Source organism: Cupressus sempervirens, chromosome 10 (genome assembly GCF_028749045.1).
Source record: "Cupressus sempervirens isolate cs-2001-9-10 chromosome 10, ASM2874904v1, whole genome shotgun sequence".
NCBI classification, from domain to species: domain Eukaryota; kingdom Viridiplantae; phylum Streptophyta; class Pinopsida; order Cupressales; family Cupressaceae; genus Cupressus; species Cupressus sempervirens.
In genome coordinates this window covers 734,719,378-734,745,848 of record NC_143127.1, presented here as the reverse complement: position 1 = coordinate 734,745,848, position 26,471 = coordinate 734,719,378, and the positions used below count along the sequence as shown (strand labels likewise).

The 26,471-nt window shown below is 42.4% G+C and overlaps 2 protein-coding genes across 2 annotated transcripts in view; both read right to left on the bottom strand.

The window, feature by feature from the left end:
• Nucleotides 1-26,453, bottom strand: LOC149535951 (uncharacterized). The gene is made up of 3 exons (XM_089803515.1): nt 26,357-26,453; nt 390-790; nt 1-285 (listed from the first exon to the last, which is right to left on the bottom strand). Exons 1-3 carry the CDS (start codon nt 26,451-26,453, stop codon nt 1-3), a joined length of 783 nt encoding a protein of 260 aa, XP_089659641.1.
• The window catches only part of LOC149535946 (uncharacterized), a 48,986-nt gene that overhangs the window by 1,633 nt on the left and 20,882 nt on the right, over nt 1-26,471 (bottom strand). The window lies entirely within an intron of this gene.

The following is a 26,471-nucleotide window of genomic DNA, read 5'->3' as shown; positions in this document are numbered from 1 at the left end:
CTAAATCACTGTGTATAAGCCAGTGAGAACCTTCGCATCCGCATTGAACTCAGGATGGAAACGAAATGCCGGATTCAGATAGTAAGTTGCTATGTGGATGGGTCGATGGAGCTGATTCTGCCATCTCCTATCGATGATGTCCCAAATAGGGCCATACCTCTCCTGCACTCCTGCATATTGGGCTCTGATGGCCTCCTTGGCCCTATCCATGCCCTCATAAATGTAGCCCATAGAGGGCTTCTCCCCATCAGCAGTTCGTAGCAAAGCTACAAGGGGCTCAGTGACCTACATATAAAGTAAAACAAAAAATTTGAGTCAAAACTTAAATATAAAATAATATAACTTAAAGTAAAAGCAAAATACTAAATGTTAAATTGCAATAAATTTACCTTAAGGATTTCTCTAGCAGGTTTCCAAAAACCATCCTCATCAAATATGCAATCCGCCACATCTAACCCTACAATGGTCATAGCACAGGAAGAGCAAATCCACTCCTGCCCAACAAACATGCTCCTCAATCCATCCCTTGATGTCAACAAGGACTGCAAGGTGATGAAATTCGAGGCAAACCTCGTGATACCTGGGCGAGCTAACTCCTTTCCTTTTTTGTACTTCCTCATTGTGCTAAGGACAAATGCATGATTATAAATGAATTTGCATATGTTTTTTGCCCTTTCCACACATGACTTGACAAACTCAAGTTTGCCAATTTCCTCCAACATGAGGTCAATGCAGTGTGCCGCACAAAGGGACCAAAATATAGTGGGATGCCTCTCCATCAAAAGTTTACCTACAACAATTTTAAGTCAATTAGAAACTCAAATTTCAAAATTCAAATAAATTTATTTTCAAAACTTGCAAAGTTAAAAGTTTACCTGCTGCAACATAATTTGCTGCATTATCCATCACCACCTGGATCACATTTTGTTCCCCCACCTTTGCTATTACTTCCTCAATAGCCTCACATAAATATGTGGCATTTTTCACATGTGCGGAAGCATCAATGGATTTTATGAACATGGTATATCCTACAAGTAACAAAACAACGGATTATAATATTAAATGGATCATTAACGAATTAGCATTCAACAAATCAAAATTTACAATGTATGTAGGAAAGTAGAATGATCAATCACCTCCACAAGATACAAGAAAATTGAGGAGTGTTCTATTCCTCCTATCGGTCCAACCATCAGTCATGATGGTGCAACCCTTTGCAATTCATTCCTTTCGATTCTCCTCGAAGTCAACCCTCATGTCCTCTACCATCTCATCCAGGAGGTATCCGCTCAACTTAGCCTCAGTTGGGACTTTAAACCCCAGACCACAAATAGCAACCGCATCTATCATATTCTACCAATAAGGAGCCCTGTCACAAATGAAAGTTTAGATGTCAAAGACTCAAATTATAAAACAAGTAGATATAATTAAAGTTTTACTTTTACTTTTAATTTTAACTTTAAAAAAAACAAAGAAAAAAGAATCAATTACCTGGCTGCAATAAATGGAATGTTGCAAAAGTACCAAAATTTGCATATCTCCTTTCTGGCAGCATCGTGAATCTCCTTGTTCAAACCCATGCCCTCAAGCGTGGGTTGGGAACCAGGAGTAGTGCAGGGCACAAAGTAACTATCCATTCTGTTTTTCCACACTCTAGGCTGCAATAAGTTGGTGTGGGACTCTGTCTCAGTATGTGACCGACTAGCACTAGCACGAGCAGAAGAACTAGAATAAAAAGGATATTACAATAATAGATAAGACGTCTATTATTAGTTAATAGTTATCTTGTAAATATCTTTAGCTTTAGTTTGCTTTCGTTTTTTGCTTTCTCTGGAATAGAATGTTTCTATTCTTTACGATCGTTTCCTAAGGAAACATCGTCTCTTCCTTTTGTATAAATTGACCTTTCGGTCTCTGTTATTAATAAGCAAGTATTTACCAATTACCTTGTAATATGGTATCAGAGCTAAATACTTAAATTTTTTTGGAAAAATTTATAATTTCTTCTTGAAATTATTTGTTTAAGTTTTTCCAAAATTATTTCAGCTAATTTCTCCAAAACCCACCTAGGGTTTTTCTGCTTGGAGAAATTCCCGAATTACGGGTCTGCAAATCGCGTGGAAATCGTGGCCATTTTTTGGAGACTCACGTTTTTGGGGTGAAAATCTGCATGTTTCTATATCAAATCTTCATGCTCTTAGCCGTCTCAGTCTGCCATCATGCTCTGGGAAGCAGATTCGACCATTTTTCATCAAGAAATCTGAAGTTTTTTCAAGCTTTTTTCAGCTAGGGCCGTTTTTTTTCGAAACCCTAATTTTTGGGGTCCAAAAAATTATTTGTTTGCAAATTCTTGGTGGGTTTTTCGAGAGCTCAACTGGGTTGTCCGTTTTTTCTGGGTGCCTCGATTTTTGTGCCTCGATTTTTGAGCCAACGGACTCAGAAAACGACAACAGATTCCTTTTGGGTTTTTCGAGCTCTCTTTTGGGTCATTCTCTGATTCTTCTAGGTCTTCTGTATTTTTGCCTCGAAGAACGTGCCTTCACAGATTTTCACAATTTTTCATTGAAAAACGTGCCATGGCATCTCTGACAAATATTCTGCTCGAGCATAATTCCAAATTCAATGGTCGCAATTATGGAACCTGGAAGCAGCGCATCATCGCAATCTTCGAATATCGAAACACCGATCAACTTGTTTTGGGTGTTAAGCAGCGTCCAACTTCTCCAGGTCCTGATCAAGATACATGGGATCTGAACAATTGAGAGGCAGTAATGCTTCTCAAACTATCCGTAGCTGATGACCAGCTTTCTCAGATTCCATCCGGCAAGACAGCGGCCGAAATCTGGACACATCTAAAAGGTCTTCATGAGACTTTCGACAAGAGCAGAGCCTTCTTTCTGAAAAACACTCTGTTTTCTATTGTCATGGATGAGCGCACCTCGCTCCAGGCACACCTGAATCAGATTCAGGAAATCCGTGATCAGTTACTTGCCATCGGTCGCAAGATGGAGGAAGAGGATATTGTGGTAATCACTCTTCGGAGTTTACCAAATTCCTATGAGCATTTTATCGAGACTCTCAACATCACATCTACTGGTGTTGATCTAAAGTTCACTGATCTCTGCACCCAGCTACTTCAGCAAGATCGGTGGAAACAACAGTTCGGTAGCAGCTCCAGTTCCACCTCCACTGAGCAAGCATTTGCTGCAAAATCCTTTCAAAAGGATAAGGGCAAGTTTCAGCAACCATCTCAGCAAAAGTCTTTTGCTCCAGCATCCGATGGTACCAAAAAGAAGAACATTCAATGCAACTATTGCCACAAGTATGGTCACATGAAGGTTGCATGTCGGAAACACTTAGCTGCCCAGTCTAAGCAATCAGGTTCGCAACTCAAAGCGAACAATGTAGAGCACAATGAGCAGGCAGAATCTGCCTTTTACGCCTTCATGGCTAAAAGACCCGCAGATCATGTACAGTCATCTGCCTGGTACATTGATTCAGGTGCCTCTCGACATTTCACTCACCGTAGAGATTGGTTTATTGACTACCAGCCTTATTCAGATTCTGTTATCTTTGGTGGTGGAGAAGAGTACACGGTTGTTGGTAAAGGCAACATTCAAATTCAGTCTGTTGGGAGGAAGCTCATATTCCTTGATGTGTACTACGTTCCAGGGATGGAACTAAATCTACTCTCGGTCAGTCAGTTGCTGCGACATTCTCCACACTTGGCAGTCACCTTCAGTTCACATCAGTGCACCATCACTGATCGGGCGACTAAGTCTACTATTGCAGTTGGTCTTGAGGATCATGGTCTTTTCAGACTTACTGATTCTAGTGATTCTCAGGACTTAGCTATGGCTGCTCGGCGATCTTCCATCAGCACACTTTGGCATCAGCGATATGGGCACTTAAATGTGCATTATCTCTCACAACTTGCTCGGGATGAGCTTGTTCTTGGTTTGCCAGAGATTCAAACCCAACACCTTGGAGTTTGTGACGCATGTCAGGCTGGGAAGCAACATCGCACACCTTTCCCTAGTGGCGATTCTTGGCGAGCTTCTCAAGTACTTCAGCTTGTTCATGCTGATATCTGCGGCCCTATGGCCACTCCTTCTGTTCTTGGGTACAGGTATTTTCTGTTGTTTGTAGATGATTTCAATAGAAAAATGTGGGTGTATTTCCTTTAAAAGAAATCCGATGCATTTATTGTATTTCAGAAGTTTAAACCCTTAGTTGAAAAAGAGTGGGAAATCTATTATTACTCTTAGATCAGACAATGGGGGGGAATTTTGTTCTAATGTTTTCTCCAACTTCTTGGATACACATGGCATCCAACGCCAGTTCACCACACCCCACATGCCACAACAGAACAGTGTAGTTGAACGTCAAAACAGGACAATCACCGAGATGGCTCGTTCCATGCTCGAACACAGACATGTTTCGAAGCATTTTTGGGTAGAAGCAGTTAACGCTGCAGTTTATCTATTGAACTGGTCACCCACAATAGCGGTCAAAAGTAAAACTCCGGAAGAGGCCTGGTCAGGTCGCAAGCCCAGAATCAGTCACCTGAAGGTTTTTGGCTCTCTTTCTTTTGTTTGGATCCCTGATGCTTCACGCACCAAGTTGGATGCCAAGAGTCAGAAACTGATGCTTGCTGGATATAGCAGTCTTCACAAAGCCTACCGCCTTATTGATGTTGAGACATCTCGTCTCATATACAGCTGCGATGTAGTCTTTGATGAGCAGCGAGGACCATTCATGCCTGTTTCTCCTATTCCTGATCCAGCAAACCAGCCTATGCAGGGTCATGATTTGGGAGTTTGGCTTACATTAGGTCCACCTGATGGGAGTGCTCCAGTAGCTCCTACAGCTCCAGTCCTGCCAGTGATACCTATACAGCCACCTCCGGCTTCTCCTGTAGAATCACCTCGTTTTGAAGATGCTTCACCTGAGTTTGATCCAGATTCTTCTGATCAGGATCCTGCTGATCAAGCATCTCCTAGTACTACTGTTGGTCATTCTCCTCTCCGGCCTAAGTGGTGGGCTAAGACACTTGTTGATCTTCATGATGATGAGCTCATTGATGGGAGAACTACTCGGAAAAAGAGCAAAACTATAGATTCTGTTAACTTTGCTCTTATGGCCAACATTCACAGTGTGTTTGAACCTCAAACATATTCCGAAGCTAAAGGAATTCCAGAGTGGGAACAGGCCATGCAATCTAAACACCAAAGGCTGCTGAAGAACAACACTTGGGTCCTTTCTGATCTTCCCCCAGGGAAGAAACCCATTAGCTGCAAATGGGTCTGCAAAATCAAATACAAATCAGATGGTACTTTGGATAAGTACAAAGCTCGTTTAGTGGCAAAAGGCTTTTCTCAGCATCAGGGCATTGATTTGCTCCTACTGCAAAGATGAGCACCATCAGATTAGTCCTAGCCATGGCAGCACAGTTTGGCTGGAAGGTCCATTAGATGGACGTAAAGAGTGCTTTCCTGAATGGTGATCTCCATGAAGAGGTCTACATTACGCAGCCTCCTGGTTTCAAGGTTGCTGGTAAAGACCATCAAGTTCTCAGATTGGTAAAAGCTCTCTATGGTTTGAAGCAGGCCCCTCGGGCATGGTACATCAAGATTGATACGTACCTCAGTGATCAAGGCTTCAAGAGGAGTTCTTCAGACTCAAATCTGTACATCAAGACTACTGACAGTGACATCATCCTTCTAGTTATCTATGTGGATGATCTGATCATCACTGGCAGTTCGGCATCTTTGATTCAGGGAATCAAACAACACTTATGCCAGTCTTTTGATATGACTGACCTTGGGCTCATGCATTATTGCTTAGGTGTTGAAGTTTGGCAACAGTCTTCTGGTATATTCATCTCTCAGTCCAAATATGCTAGGGCCTTGTTAGACAAATTCCGAATGCAGGATTGCAAACCTGCATCTACACCTATGGAGAAAGGTCTCAAGTTATCAGTCAAGTCTGATTCTCCTTCCGTTGATGATACTACGTATAGGCAACTAGTAGGCAGCCTCATCTACCTATCTGCTACTAGGCCTGATATCAGCTTCGCAGTCAGCTATATTTCACGCTTTATGACAACTCCTAAGGCAGATCATTGGATGGAAGCAAAGCGTGTGCTTCGTTATGTGAAGAGCACTTCTGATTATGGACTTCTGTATTCTCGGAGTTCTAATCCTAAACTTAGTGGGTTCACAGATTCAGATTGGGCAGGCTCTGTTGATGATAAAAAGTCAACATCTGGATATGTGTTTAGTTTGGGATCCGGTGCAGTCACATGGACCAGCAAGAAGCAGCAGGCAGTTTCTCTCTCTTCTACAGAGGCTGAATACAGAGGGACTGTTAAGGCAGGATGTGAAGCTGTCTAGCTTCGTCGGATGCTTGGGGATATGCAGATGTCACCAGCAGGACCGACTACTCTGTTTGTTGATAACGAAGGCGTTATAAAGTTAGCACAGAATCCAGTCTTCCATGAACGAACCAAGCATGTGGATGTTCATTGTCAATACATACTGTAGACACCTAAAAAACCTTTAGAAAATAAAGTATTTTTATTTTCTAAAAAAGTCCTGATGACATCATCATTAATTAATTAATTAATTATTTTATTTATTTATTTATTTTTATGCCAATAAATCCCTTTATCTTAATTAAAAATATTTAATTAAGGAATCCCTCCCAAAAATGTTTAAATCTTATTTAAACATTATTTCCTTATTTATTAATTATTTAATTAATAAATTGACCAAAAAATCCTAAAATAAATAAAAAATTTATTTTTTGCCCAAAACTTGGCAAATTTCCTTATGATCAATAACCTCTTCCAAAATCTTCTAATCCTTCTTTAATTTTAATTAAAGGCTAATCCCATCATTTCCTACCCCTAATCCCAACTCAAAATATTTAATTAAGATTAAATATTAATCCTCATGTTTATTAAAAAAGTTTTAATAAATATCTCCTCAACCCAAACCCTTGAAATAAATAAAACTTTATTTATTTCCTAAAAATCTAATTTACCCTCATCCTAAGAAGTTCTAGACTCTTCTAGAAAGTCTTCATCCTCATCCTAGGAAATTCTAGACTATTCTAGAAAGTCTTTATCCTCATCAAAAGTCTAGACTCTTCTAGAAGATGTCTTTAAACCTAATCCTAATCCCCTCCTAACCATGTCACATTCCCTAAACATGGGTTAAGACTTACTAACCCAAGCCAAAGTTAACACATATCTCCTCCTTCACCCACCCTCATTAAATGCCATCCACTTGCCTATCCCTAAGCTAATCCTAAACCATTCTAATCCATCCTCTAATCATTTGCACAAGCCTAAGAGAGCTTAAAACCTTCCTAATCAAGTCCAAGTCAAAATTGCTCTCATCACCCTCAAAATATCTCAACCATAAAACTTTATGAAGTCCACTAGGTCATAAATGACTCTTATAAGTCCTTTTATTGCTCTTACAAGTCATTATGAGGGTCTTTATGAAGATTTTATCCCCTTGAGCCTCTTTTGTTGACTCATCCTTCCCCTTTCCTCCATCCTCTCACCATGTGACATGTGTCACTCCTTGATTGGCTATAAGGAAGCACAATCCATGTGCTCTCCTCTCATGCAATCTGAGCCCTCCATAAGCCTTTTCCCATCCTTGCATCTTAGCCCTCAATCCCTCAAGCCTCTTGCCTATAAATTGGATCCTTCCCCTTTGCAAAATAACACAATCCATGAAGTAAAGTCATAATGCCATTTTGAGAAGCCATTTTACATCAAAACCATACACCCACACCCAAATTCCAACTCCATTTGAAGCCATTTTTGAAGCATAAGCTTGAGCATACATCCTATCTATTTAGACAAAGCCACTCAACAAGAGAGCTTCTTATTGAGAAACTCCATTAATGGCTCATATTCTCAATTAAGAGCTCATCTTAGTCTATCTTGAAGTTTATGAATTTTGTTTAGTTTGTAGAAGCTTTATTTAAATTTGGTTTCTATTAGCATACTAACATTGCGCTGACATAAAGGATCCCACTTGAAGTTCTCATCCTTCTTCAGTAAATGTGAAAATGGTGTACACTTATCTGCAAGCTGGGAGATGAAGCGCCGAACAGATTGGAGCTTTCCTTGAAGAGAGCGAAGCTGTCCCAGTGTCTGGGGAGGAGGCATGTCTAAGATAGCCTTGACCTTCTTGGGGTCGATCTCTATACCTCGTTTAGAAACTATGAAGCCTAGAAGCTTGCCAGATGTGACCCCAAAGACACATTTCTTGGGATTCAGCATGAGATGATATTTGGCTAACCTATCAAAGACTTTCTCCAAGTCAGCAAGATGATCCATGAAGGTATGAGACTTGACCAAGATATCATCCACATAATCCTCCAAAATGCTATGGATGAGATCATGAAAAATGGCTGTCATAGCTCTTTGATAGGTAGCCCCAGCATTCTTTAGGCCAAAAGGCATCATGTTGTAGCAAAAGGTTCCCCAAGGGGTAGTGAATGTTGTCTTATGCTGATCCTCTTCTGCAATCTTGATTTGATTATACCCAGAAAATCCATCCATGAGGGACAAAATTTCATGTCCAGCTGTAAGATCTACAATCATATCTATGTTGGGCAAGGGAAAATCATCTTTTGGACAAGCTTTGTTAAGATCTCTAAAATCAGTGCAGATTCTGATGTCACCGGAAGGTTTAGTGACAGGGACCATGTTGGAGGTCCATTCTGAGTAGTCGATAGGTCGGATAACCTTAGCAACTAACATTCTTTCTAATTCAGCTTTGACCAATAATGCCACCTTGGGATGCATTTTTCTAAGCTTTTGTCTGACGGGCTTGATCTTTGGATCAACTGCAAGATGATGAACTACAAGCTTTGGATCAAGTTCTGGCATGTCTTGATATGACCATGCAAATCGGCCAATGTTCTCTCTTAAGACCTCAAAGAGGAGGTCAGCTTGGTCTTGTGATAGGGATGCAGCAATGTGAACAAGTCTGGGGATCTCTGAAGAACCAATGTTGACTTCTCGAGTATCCCCAATTAGAATAGAAGACACCTCTGGTCGATTATCTTGAGGAGGCAATGCTAAATCCTCATGTTCTTCTTGTGGCTCTGGATTTTCTTGCTGAGGGGTTCTCTTCGTTGCCTTAGCTAGTCTCAGATTCACCTTAATTCCAGTTTTGGGTGTATTGGAACTAGGTTGGGGATTTTCACCAAAATACCCCTTGGGATCTAGCTTGTAGATATAGGCAGAATCTAGCTTTGTTTTCTTGTGAGGAGTTTCGGCTCCCATGAATCTTAGAAGTGCCTCCTCTGATGTGAACTCATCGATGTGTATGACACTTGGTTGGTCCCAATCTATGAGTTGTGGATGGGCGAGTGGTAGGTCAATGAGGTGGATGGATAGTTCTTGGAGAACAGAGTCTCCGAGGGAGTTTTGGTCTAGGATATCGTCGTAGGCTCTCTTTTCAACTTCCTCAGGAATGTCTTCGATTTTGACAAGGTTGCGGTGAATGTTCGAAAAAGCATGACCGTTCTCATTGGTGCCCCCAGTTGTGGGTATGCCAAAGCCAAGACCTGACTTCGATTCCCACTTGTGTGCATCAATGGGGCACTGCATGCCTCTTTCTTCTGGTCCTAGACCACCACCTTGATAGTTCCATTTGTCAGTGATGAGCTTATGTTCTTGGGGATACTTTTGGCTGAAGTGATCAAGGCGTGCTTGATTTCTTTGAGGTGCATCCTTATGTAACCATTTGTTGATATCTGGAGTGAGCTCCTCATGAAGAGGGATTTTCGAGGATATAAAGGTTGTTGGGCCAAACTGTTTGTATCGAGGAGGTGGAATCTCCTTAGCTTTGTGATATGTCGGTCGTCCATGGGCATGTGGATCAAGTGGGAGTGCCCCGACAGCAAATGCATCTGACAGACTATACTCTCCACAACCTTTGTTATTGATCTTCACGGTAGACAGGGTAGAGGCGAGGATGGTTTCTGGGTCATTATAAGTGTGGGATGAGCTGGCGATGGATGTGCCGATATCAATTCCAGGGCAATGGTTTGTATATGAAGCTTCAACCGCATTGCAGTAAGCAAAGGGTTCTGGATCGGCATGGATGGTTACCTCAGTGCCTTGATGCGAAAATTTGACGCACTGATGGTAAGTGGATGGAACGGCTTTCATGGCATGAATCCATGGGCGACCAAGGAGGATGTTGAATGGTAGGTTTAGATCAATAACATGGCAGAGTGTTTCTTGGATGACTGGCCCAACCTTGATTGGCTACAAAGTAGTTCCTTCTGTGGTTCTTTCCAAGTTGTCATAAGCTTTGATGGTGATAACCTCACTGATGATATCTGCCTCAGTATACCCAGCTTGTTTTATGAATTTTAGGGTGCAAATATTCAAAGCTGATCCATTATCTATCATTACTCTTTTCACAGCGAAGTTGGATACCATGATGGCTATGCGAAGCGGAAGGGTGTGATCTGGCTCGACCACGGGTATGTCGGTGGGTTTGAACGATAGGGCACATGAGGATGAGAGGTGTCCAACAAGATTACGAAAATCAGTAGCATTGATATCAGAAGGGACACGGGATTCTATGAGAGCACTGTCAAGGATGTTCTTGTACACAAGACTAGTGCGAAGAAGGTCTAAAATGGAGATTTGGGCTGGCATGTTCCCAAGGTATTGTACTGGCTTTTTGATGGAGCTGATGGTGTTGGTGGAATGGGTGGGCCTGCGATGTTAAATTGTGCTCTTCGAGTGGTGACTGCACACTCATTATTTGGTCCTTGGATATTGATAACATTGACAGAAGGCTCTTTCTCAGATATACAACCTATAAGGCTACCATAGTCTATATAGGATGAAGTGTGGTCATTGTTCTTCCCATGCTGTTGGTTTGGCTGACGGTTGTTGGTGTTGTTGTTGTTGGTTTGGATAGGTGCTTTTCCAAGATTTTGGTTGTGGTGTGGAGGAAAAGCATTTTGATAGATCTGTAAGCCTGCATTGGGAGAGGTTTGGGCACCAACAGTGATTTCCTTCCAATCAATGAGGTCTTGCACATAGTCTTTCAGTTTCATGCATCTGAGGGTAGTGTGACCTTTTACCCTATGAAATTTGCAGTACTCATTATCTTTGTACCATGCAGCTTTGGATTGGCTTGGGTCAATTTGCTGGGTAGGAGGAAATTTGATGAGGTTTTCCTTGACTAATTTCTCAAAAATTACATCCAATGGCTCACCAAGGGGTGTATAGTTTCTAGGTGTAGGTTGGAATCTAGGCTTTTGTCCTGCAGCTACATTGATGGCATTAGCTTGATTGCTAGACACTTGAAAGTTGGGTCTTGGATTGTAGTTTTGATAGCTTTGGTGATTATGTTGTTGGTAATTGATAGCTTGTTGATTGTTTGGTTGATATGGTGGGTTGGACAGGTTTTGAGAAGGACCAACAATATTCACATGTCTGGTGTCAGTGACGCCATCTGTTGCAACGTGCTTGTTTTTGTTCCAATACCTAGACTTGTCATTGGAATGTGATTGATTTTGGTTGGCTTCCTTGTAAATCTTGACCACACCATCTTTAATGAGTCCTTGCTCAAGGATCATTCCTTTCTCTTTGATATCTTTGTAGGTCTACAAACAGTTCATGGTCATGTGGTGAGCCAAGCTAGGATGGGCATTATCAATAAACATTTTCACCACATGGTGCTCTGGCAAGGTGCAAGATATGCGGGTGGTAAGGGTTTGCCATTTTTGCAGGTATTCAGCAAGGCTTTCTCCACCTTTTTGCTTAGTGTGGACAAGGTCAACTATTGATAGCTCTGTTTCAGCAAGATGGGCATATTGGGCTACAAATGCCTCAGATAATTCAGCAAAGTTTTTAATTGTGCCATAGGGGATTCTATATAACCATTCAAGAGCTGGTCCAGCCAAGCTTTTGGGAAAAAGGCGCAAGAGGAAGACATCATTGTATGCTACGTCCTGGCAGTGCATGTAAAATTCTTTGATATGTGTGATAGGGTCTCCTTTTCCTCTGAATTTGTCAAATTTGGGTACCTCAAAGTGTTTGGGAAATGGTATCATGGTAATGGCTCTGTCAAATGGGTAAGGACACACATTCTCAAACTTGAATGTCTTCGGATCATTCCCTTCTTGGATGGCTTTCAGAGCTATCTTCATTTGCTCCCATTCTGAATTGATAGGTGATGGCTGGGGTGCCCCCAATGTAGGAGTGCCTTGAGGTAGGTATGTGCTGGATGGGGCCACTGAATATGGATGGCTGTGAGGGATTTGCTGATAGGGATTGTACATTGTTTGGGCAGCTGCATGGTGGATGACAGGTTGCTGAGGGGGAGGTGGCGCATATTGCTGCATGTGTTGCGAGGCTTGCTGTTGATATGGGATTTGAGGTTGGGATTGAGGAACATAAGCTGGCTGTGGGATAAATGGATTGCTTTGTGGAGGTAAGGTATAAGATGGTTGTGAGGCTTGGGGAAAGGATCGGGGGGCTTGTGGGGTTTGACCAATATATGTGAGTTGTGCCCCCATTTGGGATGGTATCTGCAAATAATTGGTGGTTGGCTGAGGTGGTGGATTATCTCCTAGAAGTGGCATTGAAAAGTAGTTGGTAATTGGAGGTAATGGATTAGTTGGTGGTGGAGGTGGTGGGAATTGAAAGCTTGGGAATGGAACTGATGGGGTTTGATAGCTTTGTGGTTGGATTTGGAAGCTTGGTAGAGTGGTGGCAGGGGCTGATGTCACTTGGGAGCTTGGTAGAAAATTGGTAGTAGCTTGTGGGATTTGATAGCTCTGTGGAGTGAGGGTAGTAGCTTGTAGATTTGTGGCTAATGGTATTGAGCTCCCAATTCCTAATGGAAATGATGGGATTGTGCTTTGGGCTTTAGTGAACAAGCTGGGGGTGATGAAAGGTTGATTACTTGGCCCCATGGGTGGTATCCCTGTTGTATATTGCTGAGGTTGGCCAAAGATGCTAGCACTGATTTGGGAGATGGGTGGATTTGGAAGGCTGGGTTGGGGAGCAACAGCAGCAATAGTGAAGGGGGTGAACGGTGAGCTGTTTTGGGTTGCAAAGATGGTGGAGGGGGGATGACATAAGATTTCTTGAAGGAGTGATGGGAGGCTGGCATGGTGGGCTTGGAGATAGGCTTGGTTTGGGGGTGTGGTGTACCAACACCTTTAGATGGTGAGCCTTTGGATACATATCCAAGACCATGAATTCTTAGATTTTTTTGAGCAATAATAGCTTTTTTTGTGCAAGGAATCAGAGAGCCTATTATTGCACAAAAAAATCTAGGATTTCATGGTCTTGGATATGTATCCAAAGGCTCACCAGCTAAAGGTGTTGGTACACCACACCCCCAAACCAAGCCTATCTCCAAGCCCACCATGCCAGCCTCCCATCACTCCTTCAAGAAATCTTATGTCATCCCCCCTCCACCATCTTTGCAACCCAAAACAGCTCACCGTTCACCCCCTTCACTATTGCTGCTGTTGCTCCCCAACCCAGCCTTCCAAATCCACCCATCTCCCAAATCAGTGCTAGCATCTTTGGCCAACCTCAGCAATATACAACAGGGATGCCACCCATGAGGCCAAGTAATCAACCTTTCATCACCCCCAGCTTGTTCACTACAGCCCAAAGCACAATCCCATCATTTCCATTAGGTCTTGGGAGCTCAATACCATTAGCCACAAATCTACAAGCTACTACCCTCACTCCACAGAGCTATCAAATCCCACAAGCTACTACCAATTTTCTACCAAGCTCCCAAGTGACCCCAGCCCCTGCCACCACTCTACCAAGCTTCCAAATCCAACCACAAAGCTATCAAACCCCATCAGTTCCATTCCCAAGCTTTCAATTCCCACCACCTCCACCACCAACTAATCCATTACCTCCAATTACCAACTACTTTTCAATGCCACTTCTAGGAGGTAATCCACCACCTCAACCAACCACCAATTATTTGCAGATACCATCCCAAATAGGGGCACAACTCACATATATTGGTCAAACCCCACAAGCCCCCCGATCCTTTCCCCAAGCCTCACAACCATCTTATACCTTACCTCCACAAAGCAATCCATTTATCCCACAGCCAGCTTATGTTCCTCAATCCCAACCTCAAATCCCATATCAACAGCAAGCCTCGCAACACATGCAGCAATATGCGCCACCTCCCCCTCAGCAACCTGTCATCCACCATGCAGCTGCCCAAACAATGTACAATCCCTATCAGCAAATCCCTCACAGCCATCCATATTCAGTGGCCCCATCCAGCACATACCTACCTCAAGGCACTCCTACATTGGGGGCACCCCAGCCATCACCTATCAATTCAGAATGGGAGCAAATGAAGATAGCTCTGAAAGCCATCCAAGAAGGGAATGATCCGAAGACATTCAAGTTTGAGAATGTGTGTCCTTACCCATTTGACAGTGCCATTACCATGACACCATTTCCCAAACACTTTGAGGTACCCAAATTTGACAAATTCAGAGGAAAAGGAGACCCTATCACACATATCAAAGAATTTTACATGCACTGCCAGGACGTAGCATACAATGATGTCTTCCTCTTGCGCCTTTTTCCCAAAAGCTTGGCTGGACCAGCTCTTGAATGGTTATATAGAATCCCCTATGGCACAATTAAAAACTTTGCTGAATTATCTGAGGCATTTGTAGCCCAATATGCCCATCTTGTTGAAACAGAGCTTTCAATAGTTGACCTTGTCCACACTAAGCAAAAAGGTGGAGAAAGCCTTGCTGAATACCTGCAAAGATGGCAAATCCTTACCACCCGCATATCTTGCACCTTGCCAGAGCGCCATGTGGTGAAAATGTTTATTGATAATGCCCATCCTAGCTTGGCTCACCACATGACCATGAACTGTTTGCAGACCTACAAAGATATCAAAGAGAAAGGAATGATCCTTGAGCAAGGACTCATTAAAGATGGTGTGGTCAAGATTTACAAGGAAGCCAACCAAAATAAATCACATTCCAATGACAAGTCTACGTATTGGAACAAAAACAAGCACGTTGCAATAGATGGTGTCACTGACACCAGACATGTGAATATTGTTGGTCCTTCTCAAAACCTGTCCAACCCACCATATCAACCAAATAATCAACAAGCTATCAATTACCAACAGCATAATCACCAAAGCTATCAAAACTACAATCCAAGACCCAACTTTCAAGTGTCTAGCAATCAAGCTAATGCCATCAATGTAGCTGCAGGACAAACGCCTAGATTCCAACCTACACCTAGAAACTATACACCCCTTGGTGAGCCATTGGATGTAATTTTTGAGAAATTAGTCAAGGAAAACCTCATCAAATTTCCTCCTACCCAGCAAATTGACCCAAGCCAATCCAAAGCTGCATGGTACAAAGACAATGAGTACTGCAAATTTCATAGGGTAAAAGGTCACACTACCCTCAGATGCATGAAACTGAAAGACTATGTGCAAGACCTCATTGATCGGAAGGAAATCACTGTTGGTGCCCAAACCTCTCCCAATGCAGGCTTACAGATCTATCAAAATGCTTTTCCTCCACACCACAACCAAAATCTTGGAAAAGCACCTATCCAAACCAACAACAACAACACCAACAACCGTCAGCTAAACCAACAGCATGGGAAGAACAATCCCCAACCCAGCCTTCCAAATCCACCCATCTCCCAAATCAGTGCTAGCATCTTTGGCCAACCTCAGCAATATACAACAGGGATACCACCCATGGGGCCAAGTAATCAACCTTTCATCACCCCCAGCTTGTTCACTACAGCCAAAAGCACAATCCCATCATTTCCATTAGGAATTGGGAGCTCAATACCATTAGCCACAAATCTACAAGCTACTACCCTCACTCCATAGAGCTATCAAATCCCACAAGCTACTACCAATTTTCTACCAAGCTCCCAAGTGACCCCAGCCCCTGCCACCACTCTACCAAGCTTCCAAATCCAACCACAAAGCTATCAAACCCCATCAGTTTCATTCCCAAGCTTTCAATTCCCACCACCTCCACCACCAACTAATCCATTACCTCCAATTACCAACTACTTTTCAATGCCACTTCTAGGAGATAATCCACCACCTCAGCCAACCACCAATTATTTGCAGATACCATCCCAAATGGGGGCACAACTCACATATATTGGTCAAACCCCACAAGCCCCCCGATCCTTTCCCCAAGCCTCACAACCATCTTATACCTTACCTCCACAAAGCAATCCATTTATCCCACAGCCAGCTTATGTTCCTCAATCCCAACCTCAAATCCCATATCAACAGCAAGCCTCGCAACACATGCAGCAATATGCGCCACCTCCCCCTCAGCAACCTGTCATCCACCATGCAGCTGCCCAAACAATGTACAATCCCTATCAGCAAATCCCTCACAGCCATCCATATTCAGTGGCCCCATCCAGCACATACCTACCTCAAGGCACTCCTACATTGGGGGCACCCCAGCCATCACCTATCAATTCAGAATGGGAGCAAATGAAGATAGCTCTGAAAGCCATCCAAGAGGGGAATGATCCGAAGACATTCAAGTTTGAGAATGTGTGTCCTTACCCATTTGACAGAGCCATTACCATGACACCATTTCCCAAACACTTTGAGGTACCCAAATTTGACAAATTCAGAGGAAAAGGAGACCCTATCACACATATCAAAGAATTTTACATGCACTGCCAGGACGTAGCATACAATGATGTCTTCCTCTTGCGCCTTTTTCCCAAAAGCTTGGCTGGACCAGCTCTTGAATGGTTATATAGAATCCCCTATGGTACAATTAAAAACTTTGCTGAATTATCTGAGGCATTTGTAGCCCAATATGCCCATCTTGTTGAAACAGAGCTATCAATAGTTGACCTTGTCCACACTAAGCAAAAAGGTGGAGAAAGCCTTGCTGAACACCTGCAAAGATGGCAAACCCTTACCACCCGCATATCTTGCACCTTGCCAGAGCGCCATGTGGTGAAAATGTTTATTGATAATGCCCATCCTAGCTTGGCTCACCACATGACCATGAACTGTTTGTAGACCTACAAAGATATCAAAGAGAAAGGAATGATCCTTGAGCAAGGACTCATTAAAGATGGTGTGGTCAAGATTTACAAGGAAGCCAACCAAAATCAATCACATTCCAATGACAAGTCTAGGTATTGGAACAAAAACAAGCACGTTGCAACAGGTGGCGTCACTGACACCAGACATGTGAATATTGTTGGTCCTTCTCAAAACCTGTCCAACCCACCATATCAACCAAACAATCAACAAGCTATCAATTACCAACAACATAATCACCAAAGCTATCAAAACTACAATCCAAGACCCAACTTTCAAGTGTCTAGCAATCAAGCTAATGCCATCAATGTAGCTGCAGGACAAAAGCTTAGATTCCAACCTACACCTAGAAACTATACACCCCTTGTTGAGCCATTGGATGTAATTTTTGAGAAATTAGTCAAGGAAAACCTCATCAAATTTCCTCTTACCCAACAAATTGACCCAAGCCAATCCAAAGCTGCATGGTACAAAGATAATGAGTACTGCAAATTTCATAGGGTAAAAGGTCACACTACCCTCAGATGCATGAAACTGAAAGACTATGTGCAAGACCTCATTGATCGGAAGGAAATCACTGTTGGTGCCCAAACCTCTCCCAATGCAGGCTTACAGATCTATCAAAATGTTTTTCCTCCACAACACAACCAAAATCTTGGAAAAGCACCTATCCAAACCAACAACAACAACACCAACAACCGTCAGCCAAACCAACAGCATGGGAAGAACAATGACCACACTTCATCCTATATAGACTATGGTAGCCTTATAGGTTGTATATCTGAGAAAGAGCCTTCTGTCAATGTTATCAATATCCAAGGACCAAACAATGAGTGTGCAGTCACCACTCGAAGAGCACAATTTAACATCGCAGGCCCACCCATTCCACCAGCACCATCAGCTCCATCAAAAAGCCAGTACAATACCTTGGGAACATGCCATCCCAAATCTCCATTTTAGACCTTCTTCGCACTAGTCTTGTGTACAAGAACATCCTTGACAGTGCTCTCATAGAATCCCGTGTCCCTTCTGATATCAATGCTACTGATTTTCGTAATCTTGTTGGACACCTCTCATCCTCATGTGCCCTATCGTTCAAACCCACCGACATACCCGTGGTCGAGCCAGATCACACCCTTCCGCTTCGCATAGCCATCATCCAACTTCGCTGTGAAAAGAGTAATGATAGATAATGGATCAGCCTTGAATATTTGCACCCTAAAATTCATAAAACAAGCTGGGTATACTGAGGCAGATATCATCAATGAGGTTATCACCATCAAAGCTTATGACAACTTGGAAAGAACCACAGAAGGAACTATTTATCTGCCAATCAAGGTTGGGCCAGTCATCCAAGAGACACTCTGCCATGTTATTGATCTAAACCTACCATTTAACATCCTCCTTGGTCGCCTATGGATTCATGCCATGAAAGCCGTTCCATCCACTTACCATCAGTGCGTCAAATTTCCTCATCAAGGCACTGAGGTAACCATCCATGCCGATCCAGAACCCTTTGCTTACTGCAATGCGGTTGAAGCTTCATATACAAACCATTGCCCTGGAATTGATATCGGCACATCCATCGCCAGCTCATCCCACACTTATAATGACCCAGAAACCATCCTCGCCTCTACCCTGTCTACCGTGAAGATCAATAACAAAGGTTGTGGAGAGTATAGTCTGTCAGATGCATTTGCTGTCGGGGCACTCCCACTTGATCCACATGCCCATGGACGACCGACATATCACAAAGCTAAGGAGATTCCACCTCCTCGATACAAACAGTTTGGCCCAACAACCTTATATCCTCGAAAATCCCTCTTCATGAGGAGCTCACTCCAGATATCAACAAATGGTTACATAAGGATGCACCTCAAAGAAATCAAGCACGCCTTGATCACTTCAGCCAAAAGTATCCCCAAGAACATAAGCTCATCACTGACAAATGGAACTATCAAGGTGCTGGTCTAGGACCAGAAGAAAGAGGCATGCAGTGCCCCATCGACGCACACAAGTGGGAATCGAAGTCAGGTCTTGGCTTTGGCATACCCACAACTGGGGGCACCAATGAGAACGGTCATGCTTTTTCGAACATTCACCGCAACCTTGTCAAAATCGAAGACATTCCTGAGGAAGTTGAAAAGAGAGCCTACGACGATATCCTAGACCAAATCTCCCTCGGAGACTCTGTTCTCCAAGAACTATCCATCCACCTCATTGACCTACCACTTGCCCATCCACAACTCATAGATTAGGACCAACCAAGTGTCATACACATCGATGAGTTCACATCAGAGGAGGCACTTCTAAGATTCATGGGAGCCGAAACTCCTCACAAGAAAACAAAGCTAGATTTTGCCTATATCTACAAGCTAGATCCCAAGGGGTATTTTGGAGAAAATCCCCAACCTAGTTCCGATACACCCAAAACTAGAACTAAGGTGAATCTGAGACTAGCTAAGGCAACGAAGAGAACCCCTCAGCAAGAAAATCCAGAGCCACAAGAAGAACATGAGGATTTAGCATTGCCTCCTCAAGATAATCGACCAGAGGTGTCTTCTATTCTAATTGGGGATACTCGAGAAGTCAACATTGGTTCTTCAGAGATCCCCAGACTTGTTCACATTGCTGCATCCCTATCACAAGACCAAGTTGACCTCCTCTTTGAGGTCTTAAGAGAGAACATTGGCCGATTTGCATGGTCATATCAAGACATGCCAGGACTTGATCCAAAGCTTGTAGTTCATCATCTTGCAGTTGATCCAAAGATCAAGCCCGTCAGACAAAAGCTTAGAAAAATGCACCCCAAGGTGGCATTATTGGTCAAAGCTGAATTAGAAAGAATGTTAGTTGCTAAGGTTATCCGACCTATCGACTACTCAGAGTGGATCTCCAACATGGTCCCTGTCACTAAACCTTCCGGTGACATCAGAATCTGCACTGATTTTAGAGATCTTAACAAAGCTTGTCCAAAAAATGATTTTCCCTTGCCCAACATAGATATGATTGTAGATCTTACAGCTGGACATGAAATTTTGTCCCTCATGGATGGATTTTCTGGGTATAATCAAATCAAGATTGCAGAAGAGGATCAGCATAAGACAACATTCACTACCCCTTGGGGAACCTTTTGCTACAACATGATGCCTTTTGGCCTAAAGAATGCTGGGGCTACCTATCAAAGAGCTATGACATCCATTTTTCATGATCTCATCCATAGCATTTTGGAGGATTATGTGGATGATATCTTGGTCAAGTCTCATACCTTCATGGATCATCTTGCTGACCTGGAGAAAGTCTTTGATAGGTTAGCCAAATATCATCTCATGCTGAATCCCAAGAAATGTGTCTTTGGGGTCACATCTGGCAAGCTTCTAGGCTTCATAGTTTCTAAACGAGGTATAGAGATCGACCCCAAGAAGGTCAAGGCTATCTTAGACATGCCTCCTCCCCAGACACTGGGACAGCTTCGCTCTCTTCAAGGAAAGCTCCAATCTGTTCGGCGCTTCATCTCCCAGCTTGCAGATAAGTGTACACCATTTTCACATTTACTGAAGAAGGATGAGAACTTCAAGTGGGATCCTTTATGTCAGCGCAGCTTCGACCATCTCAAGCAGTATCTCATCAATCCCCCTATCTTGGTTCCACCAGTTCCTGGTCGTCCCCGGATTTTGTACATATCAGCAACACCTACTGCTCTAGGGGCACTTCTAGCACAGCTTGATGACTACAACAGAGAAAGAGCCATCTACTACATCAGTAGAACCCTAGTTGGTTATGAACTCAATTACACTCCTATGGAAAAAGCTTGTTTGGCAGTTGTTTTCTCAACTCAAAAGCTTCGCCATTAAATGCTAAGTCATACCATCCAACTAGTCTCCAAGATTGACCCTCTCAAGTATATGCTCTCTAGAACAGCACTTACAGGCCGCTTGGCCAAATGGGTTATGCTCCTTAGTGAATTTGACATCCAGTATGTGGATAGAAAGGCAATCAAAGGGCAAGCTATAGCAGATCACCAGCTGACGCACCTCTAATAGATGCTTATCCATTGATCACAGAATTACCAGATGAGCATATCTGTCTAATTGAAGAACAACCCCCATGGAAACTTTATTTTGATGGCTCATACACATCTCATGGATCAGGGGCAGGAATATTGTTGGTCACACCTCAAGGAGATTACATTCCAAAAGCCTTCAAGCTACAATTCCCTAGCACCAACAATATAGCTAAATATGAGGCCCTCATAGCAGGATTAAAGATAGCTGAAGAATGGAACATTGTTGAGCTACAAATCTTTGGCGATTCTCAGCTCATCATCAAGCAAGCCCTAAATGAATATCAAACCAAAGATGAAAAGCTATTACCCTACAAAGAGCTAGTTGATCAGCTAACCCAACATTTTACAAAGCTTCAGTTTACACAAGTGCCTCGAATAGAGAACAAAGCAGCAGATGCTATGGCTACTATAGGCTCGCTCTTGGAAATTCCCCAAGCAGCTACACAGTATGAGTTTTTAGTGGAGCAGCTCCTCACACCCGCCTATGCAAATGAGGATTCAAATCGTGTTTGTATCTTGGTTGGTCCCCAATCCCCTTGGTACCATGAGATTCACACTTACCTTAACGATGGTATCATATCCCCTCACCTCACACGTACCCAACGCCAGAACCTCATCCGAAAATCATCCCGCTATGTTATCATAGCCAATACCCTATATCGTCGAGGTTATCACGATACTCTCTCTCGATGTTTAGACCAAAATGAGGCCGCGATGGTGTTAAAAGAAGTACACTCTGGACTTTGCGGTGCCCACACGAGTGGTATTGTCCTAGCGCGACAAATCCTTAGAGCAGGCTACTATTGGCCTACCATTGAAGAAGACTCCTGTGACTTTGTCAGAAAGTGTCTCCCATGTCAGCAGCATGCAAATCTTGTGCACGCTCCAGCACAGGATCTACAGCCTATTGCACCACCTTGGCCTTTTGCTTGTTGGGACCTTGATCTAGTTGAAACTATCACACCCCTCTCATCTGATGGACATAAATGGATAATAACAGCTACAGACTATTTCACTAAATGGGTGGAAGCAGTCCCCCTAGTCTCAGCTACAGGAGTTCAGGTCTCCAAGTTCATCTTGTACCACATTGTTTGCCGCTTCGGCATCCCATCCACCATCTTCACCGACCACAGAGGTAACTTTGAAAATCTCAACATGGAAGAATTATGCACTTCCCTCCGCATCCATCACCACTTTTCTAGCCCATATTTCCCACAAGGTAACGGCCAGGCAGAGGCAACTAACAAAACCCTCCTCAAAATTCTAAAAAAAGTTGTCAATGATTTCGGCCGTGATTGGCACCTACAAATAAATCCAGCCCTATGGGCCTATCGAACTTCCTTCCGTACATCCACAGGCACAACTCCATACTCCCTAGTCTATGGTGCCGAAGCGATACTACCTATAGAGGTTGAACTTCCCTCCTTGCGCATATCTTTGCAAGGGCAAATATCAGATGAAGAATATAGAGTAGCTCGACTCACCCAGCTAGATCTTTTAGACGAAAAGCGACAACAAGCCTATGATCATCTCACAGTCTATCAAACTCGTCTCAAAAGGAATTTCAACAAGAAGGTGCTTCCACGACACTTTCGGCCAGGTGACATGGTCCTCAAAGAAAACATGAAAGTCCAAGTAGATCGAGAAAAGAAAGGCAAGTTTGAACCTACATGGCTTGGTCCTTATGTTGTCACTGCTTCCTTTGGCTCCGGAGCTTATCAGCTATCTACACCAGAAGGAGAACTCTTGAATGATCCTACTAACATCATTCATCTCAAGAAGTTCTATGCTTGAAGATCCTTGGTATACCCAGCTTTTGAAAAATACAAAAGAAAAAAATAGTAAAGAGAAACAAGCGTCCAATGGTGAAAACTTGGCAATTCAAGCACCTTGGATAGGTACCTTGGTGAAAATCGGGTAATTCAGGCGCCTTGTGTACTAAAGACTAATCCATTATCTATCACTATCCTATCCCTCATCCATTCACCCACCATCCCATAAGACACACTTGCTTGTTCCCTTGGTGTTCCAACCAAATATCCAAAATCTGATGAAGCTTGTAAATACCTCATGTACAGCTTGTAAATCTTGTACCAAAGCTTGTATTATACCTTGTAAATCTTGTACCATACCTTGTCTATCCGAATCTTGTCCAAGGTTTGTACCATATTCTAGCCTATAAATAATCTTGTATCCTAGCCTGTATACTATCACGTGCACACACAAAACCCCATTTTCACTTAAGCTTTTCGCAAATCATCTACCTATCCACCTATCACCTATTATAGACATCTCATCCTTCACAAACATTTCCATCTCACAAAAACCAAAACATGAACAAACTTGTACATTTGTAACATATCTTGGTCCATCAGCTTGTACATCCTCTTTAGCTTAGTACCATTGTATCTATCCAGCGTTCATGTCAGTTCGTCCTTGATCAGCATCTTGCACCCATCGCACATCTTGGTTAGCTATTCCAATGCATCCTTTAGCTAGATTTCCTATCACCAAAGTGTTATCTTTCTTAGTCTAGCTTGCCAGACGCATCACTCATCCAAATCCACTAGCTTAGGTGCTCTCCGATAGGTCCTTGCAGGATATAGCTTTCCTCATGTCTGATCTTGGTCTGTTAGTACCTCGTCCTACCCATCTCGTTGGCAAACGGTTCTCTTTTGGATTTTCACTTTCTTTTCATTTGGACTCTTCTTTTTTGGGTCTTGAAATATCTTTTCCAAGCAATCTCCTTGTTCCCTCCTCAAGGTTGCCACGATCTTCCATATCATGGTATGCTGCGAATGGGGCAATTAGAGCATAAGGTCTTGATCAGGTCTTTCATTTGTTTTTTTTTTCTGCTTGTGGGTTCTCCAGTGTCGTTTCCACGCTGCTTCCTCTAGGATTCATGTGTGATGCTAGGGGAATCCTTGCGTGTTTGTTTTGAGTTAGTTTTTCAGTCCTTTGGACGGTTGGTGAAAAGGCCTTGATGTTCTTGGTAACCTTGGCAATTAACCAATAGTCCTATAGAAAATCTAGTGCTCAACTACATGGTGGTACTTCTCTTTGAAGTATCCCCCCGCTCAAAAAGCTTCAATGGTTTTCCTTCATCTCCATTATCCCCCATCCATATCCAGCATCCGTCTCTCCTACCCCAACTTATGCATCAGTTTCTCTTTGAATCACTCATCATTCTTAGCTTTAGGGATCCACAATCCTAGTCTTAGGGATCCACCAATCCAAATCAATCCACCAAGCCTCATCTTTCGAGATCCACAATCCTAGTCCTAGGGATCTCTGAAACCCATCTTCCACCAATCTAACTCTTTGAAATCCTATTGCATCAGCTTTATCATCCCATCATCCATCTCCCTATCCTGGATTCCTTTTATAGCGCTCCACTCCATCCTCTGCAATCCATGAGATCTTAAGCTTACTTCCTCTTGTGCCTCTGATTCTCCCTTTATCATTCTCCCGTAGTGAGAGTTTGCGCTAACTAAACCTCTTCTCTTAAGCCAATTTGAGTCTTCTTGCTCATCTCGAATTCTTGTACTTTTCAAGAAGTCATCGAGCCTTGCTTTCTCTCCCCGCCGCCTTCTTGAGGGGGCATCTTGCAGTCCATTCTCTCCTCTTTTGCTCTAGCCTTGGGCATCTTATTTTCTTATCTTTGATGCCATGCCACTTGCGGCATCACATCAAAGAGGGGCAAAATGTAGACACCTAAAAAACCTTTAGAAAATAAAGTATTTTTATTTTCTAAAAAAGTTCTGATGACATCATCATTAATTAATTAATTAATTATTTTATTTATTTATTTATTTTTATGCCAATAAATCCCTTTATCTTAATTAAAAATATTTAATTAAGGAATCCCTCCCAAAAATGTTTAAATCTTATTTAAACATTATTTCTTTATTTATTAATTATTTAATTAATAAATTGACCAAAAAATCCTAAAATAAATAAAAAATTTATTTTTTGCCCAAAACTTGGCCAATTTCCTTATGACCAATAACCTCTTCCAAAATCTTCTAATCCTTCTTTAATTTTAATTAAAGGCTAATCTCATCATTTCCTACCCCTAATCCCAACTCAAAATATTTAATTAAGATTAAATATTAATCCTCATGTTTATTAAAAAAGTTTTAATAAATATCTCCTCAACCCAAACCCTTGAAATAAATAAAATTTTATTTATTTCCTAAAAATCTAATTTATCCTCATCCTAAGAAGTTCTAGACTCTTCTAGAAAGTCTTCATCCTCATCCTAGGAAATTCTAGACTATTCTAGAAAGTCTTTATCCTCATCCAAAGTCTAGACTCTTCTAGAAGATGTCTTTAAACCTAATCCTAATCCCCTCCTAACCTTGTCACATTCCCTAAACATGGGTTAAGACTTACTAACCCAAGCCAAAGTTAACACATATCTCCTCCTTCACCCACCCTCATTAAATGCCATCCACTTGCCTATCCCTAAGCTAATCCTAAACCATCCTAATCCATCCTCTAATCATTTGCACAAGCCTAAGCAAGCTTAAAACCTTCCTAATCAAGTCCAAGTCGAAATTGCTCTCATCACCTTCAAAATATCTCAACCATAAAACTTTATGAAATCCACTAGGTCATAAATGACTCTTACAAGCCCTTTTATTGCTCTTACAAGTCATTATGAGGGTCTTTATGAAGATTTTATCCCTTGAGCCTCCTTTGTTGACTCATCCTTCCCCTTTCCTCCATCCTCTCACCATGTGACATGTGTCACTCCTTGATTGGCTATAAGGAAGCACAATCCATGTGCTCTCTTCTCATGCAATCTAAGCCCTCCATGAGCTTTTTCTGAAATGACCTTCTTATATAGGTCAAAGGTATACCAATACTAGACTAGGACAATTCGTCAAATACTTGACATGTAACCATCAATTTATATTAGCTCCAGTAAATATTCGTCAAATCATATAACAAAGGGTAATAATACCGGCAATGTTCAAGAAGAATCAACTCTTACAAATTTTAATAACAATTCAGTAATCGGATAACAGAGCCCAGACATATATAAAAAATTAAAAACCTAAGTTCGCTGTCTTCATTGAAAGGTTGCCGCCCGCCCACTGATCAAGCTCATGTACAGGTCGGAACAAGGGTCGCTTTCATCTCTTTTCACCCACAGCTTTGTTCAGGATTGCGATTTCCATGGATTCCAACTGGTCGCAATTGAATTGAAACGTTTCCTTGGCCGCCTGCCAACACTGTAATCTCATGTGATTATCTGGTCGTGG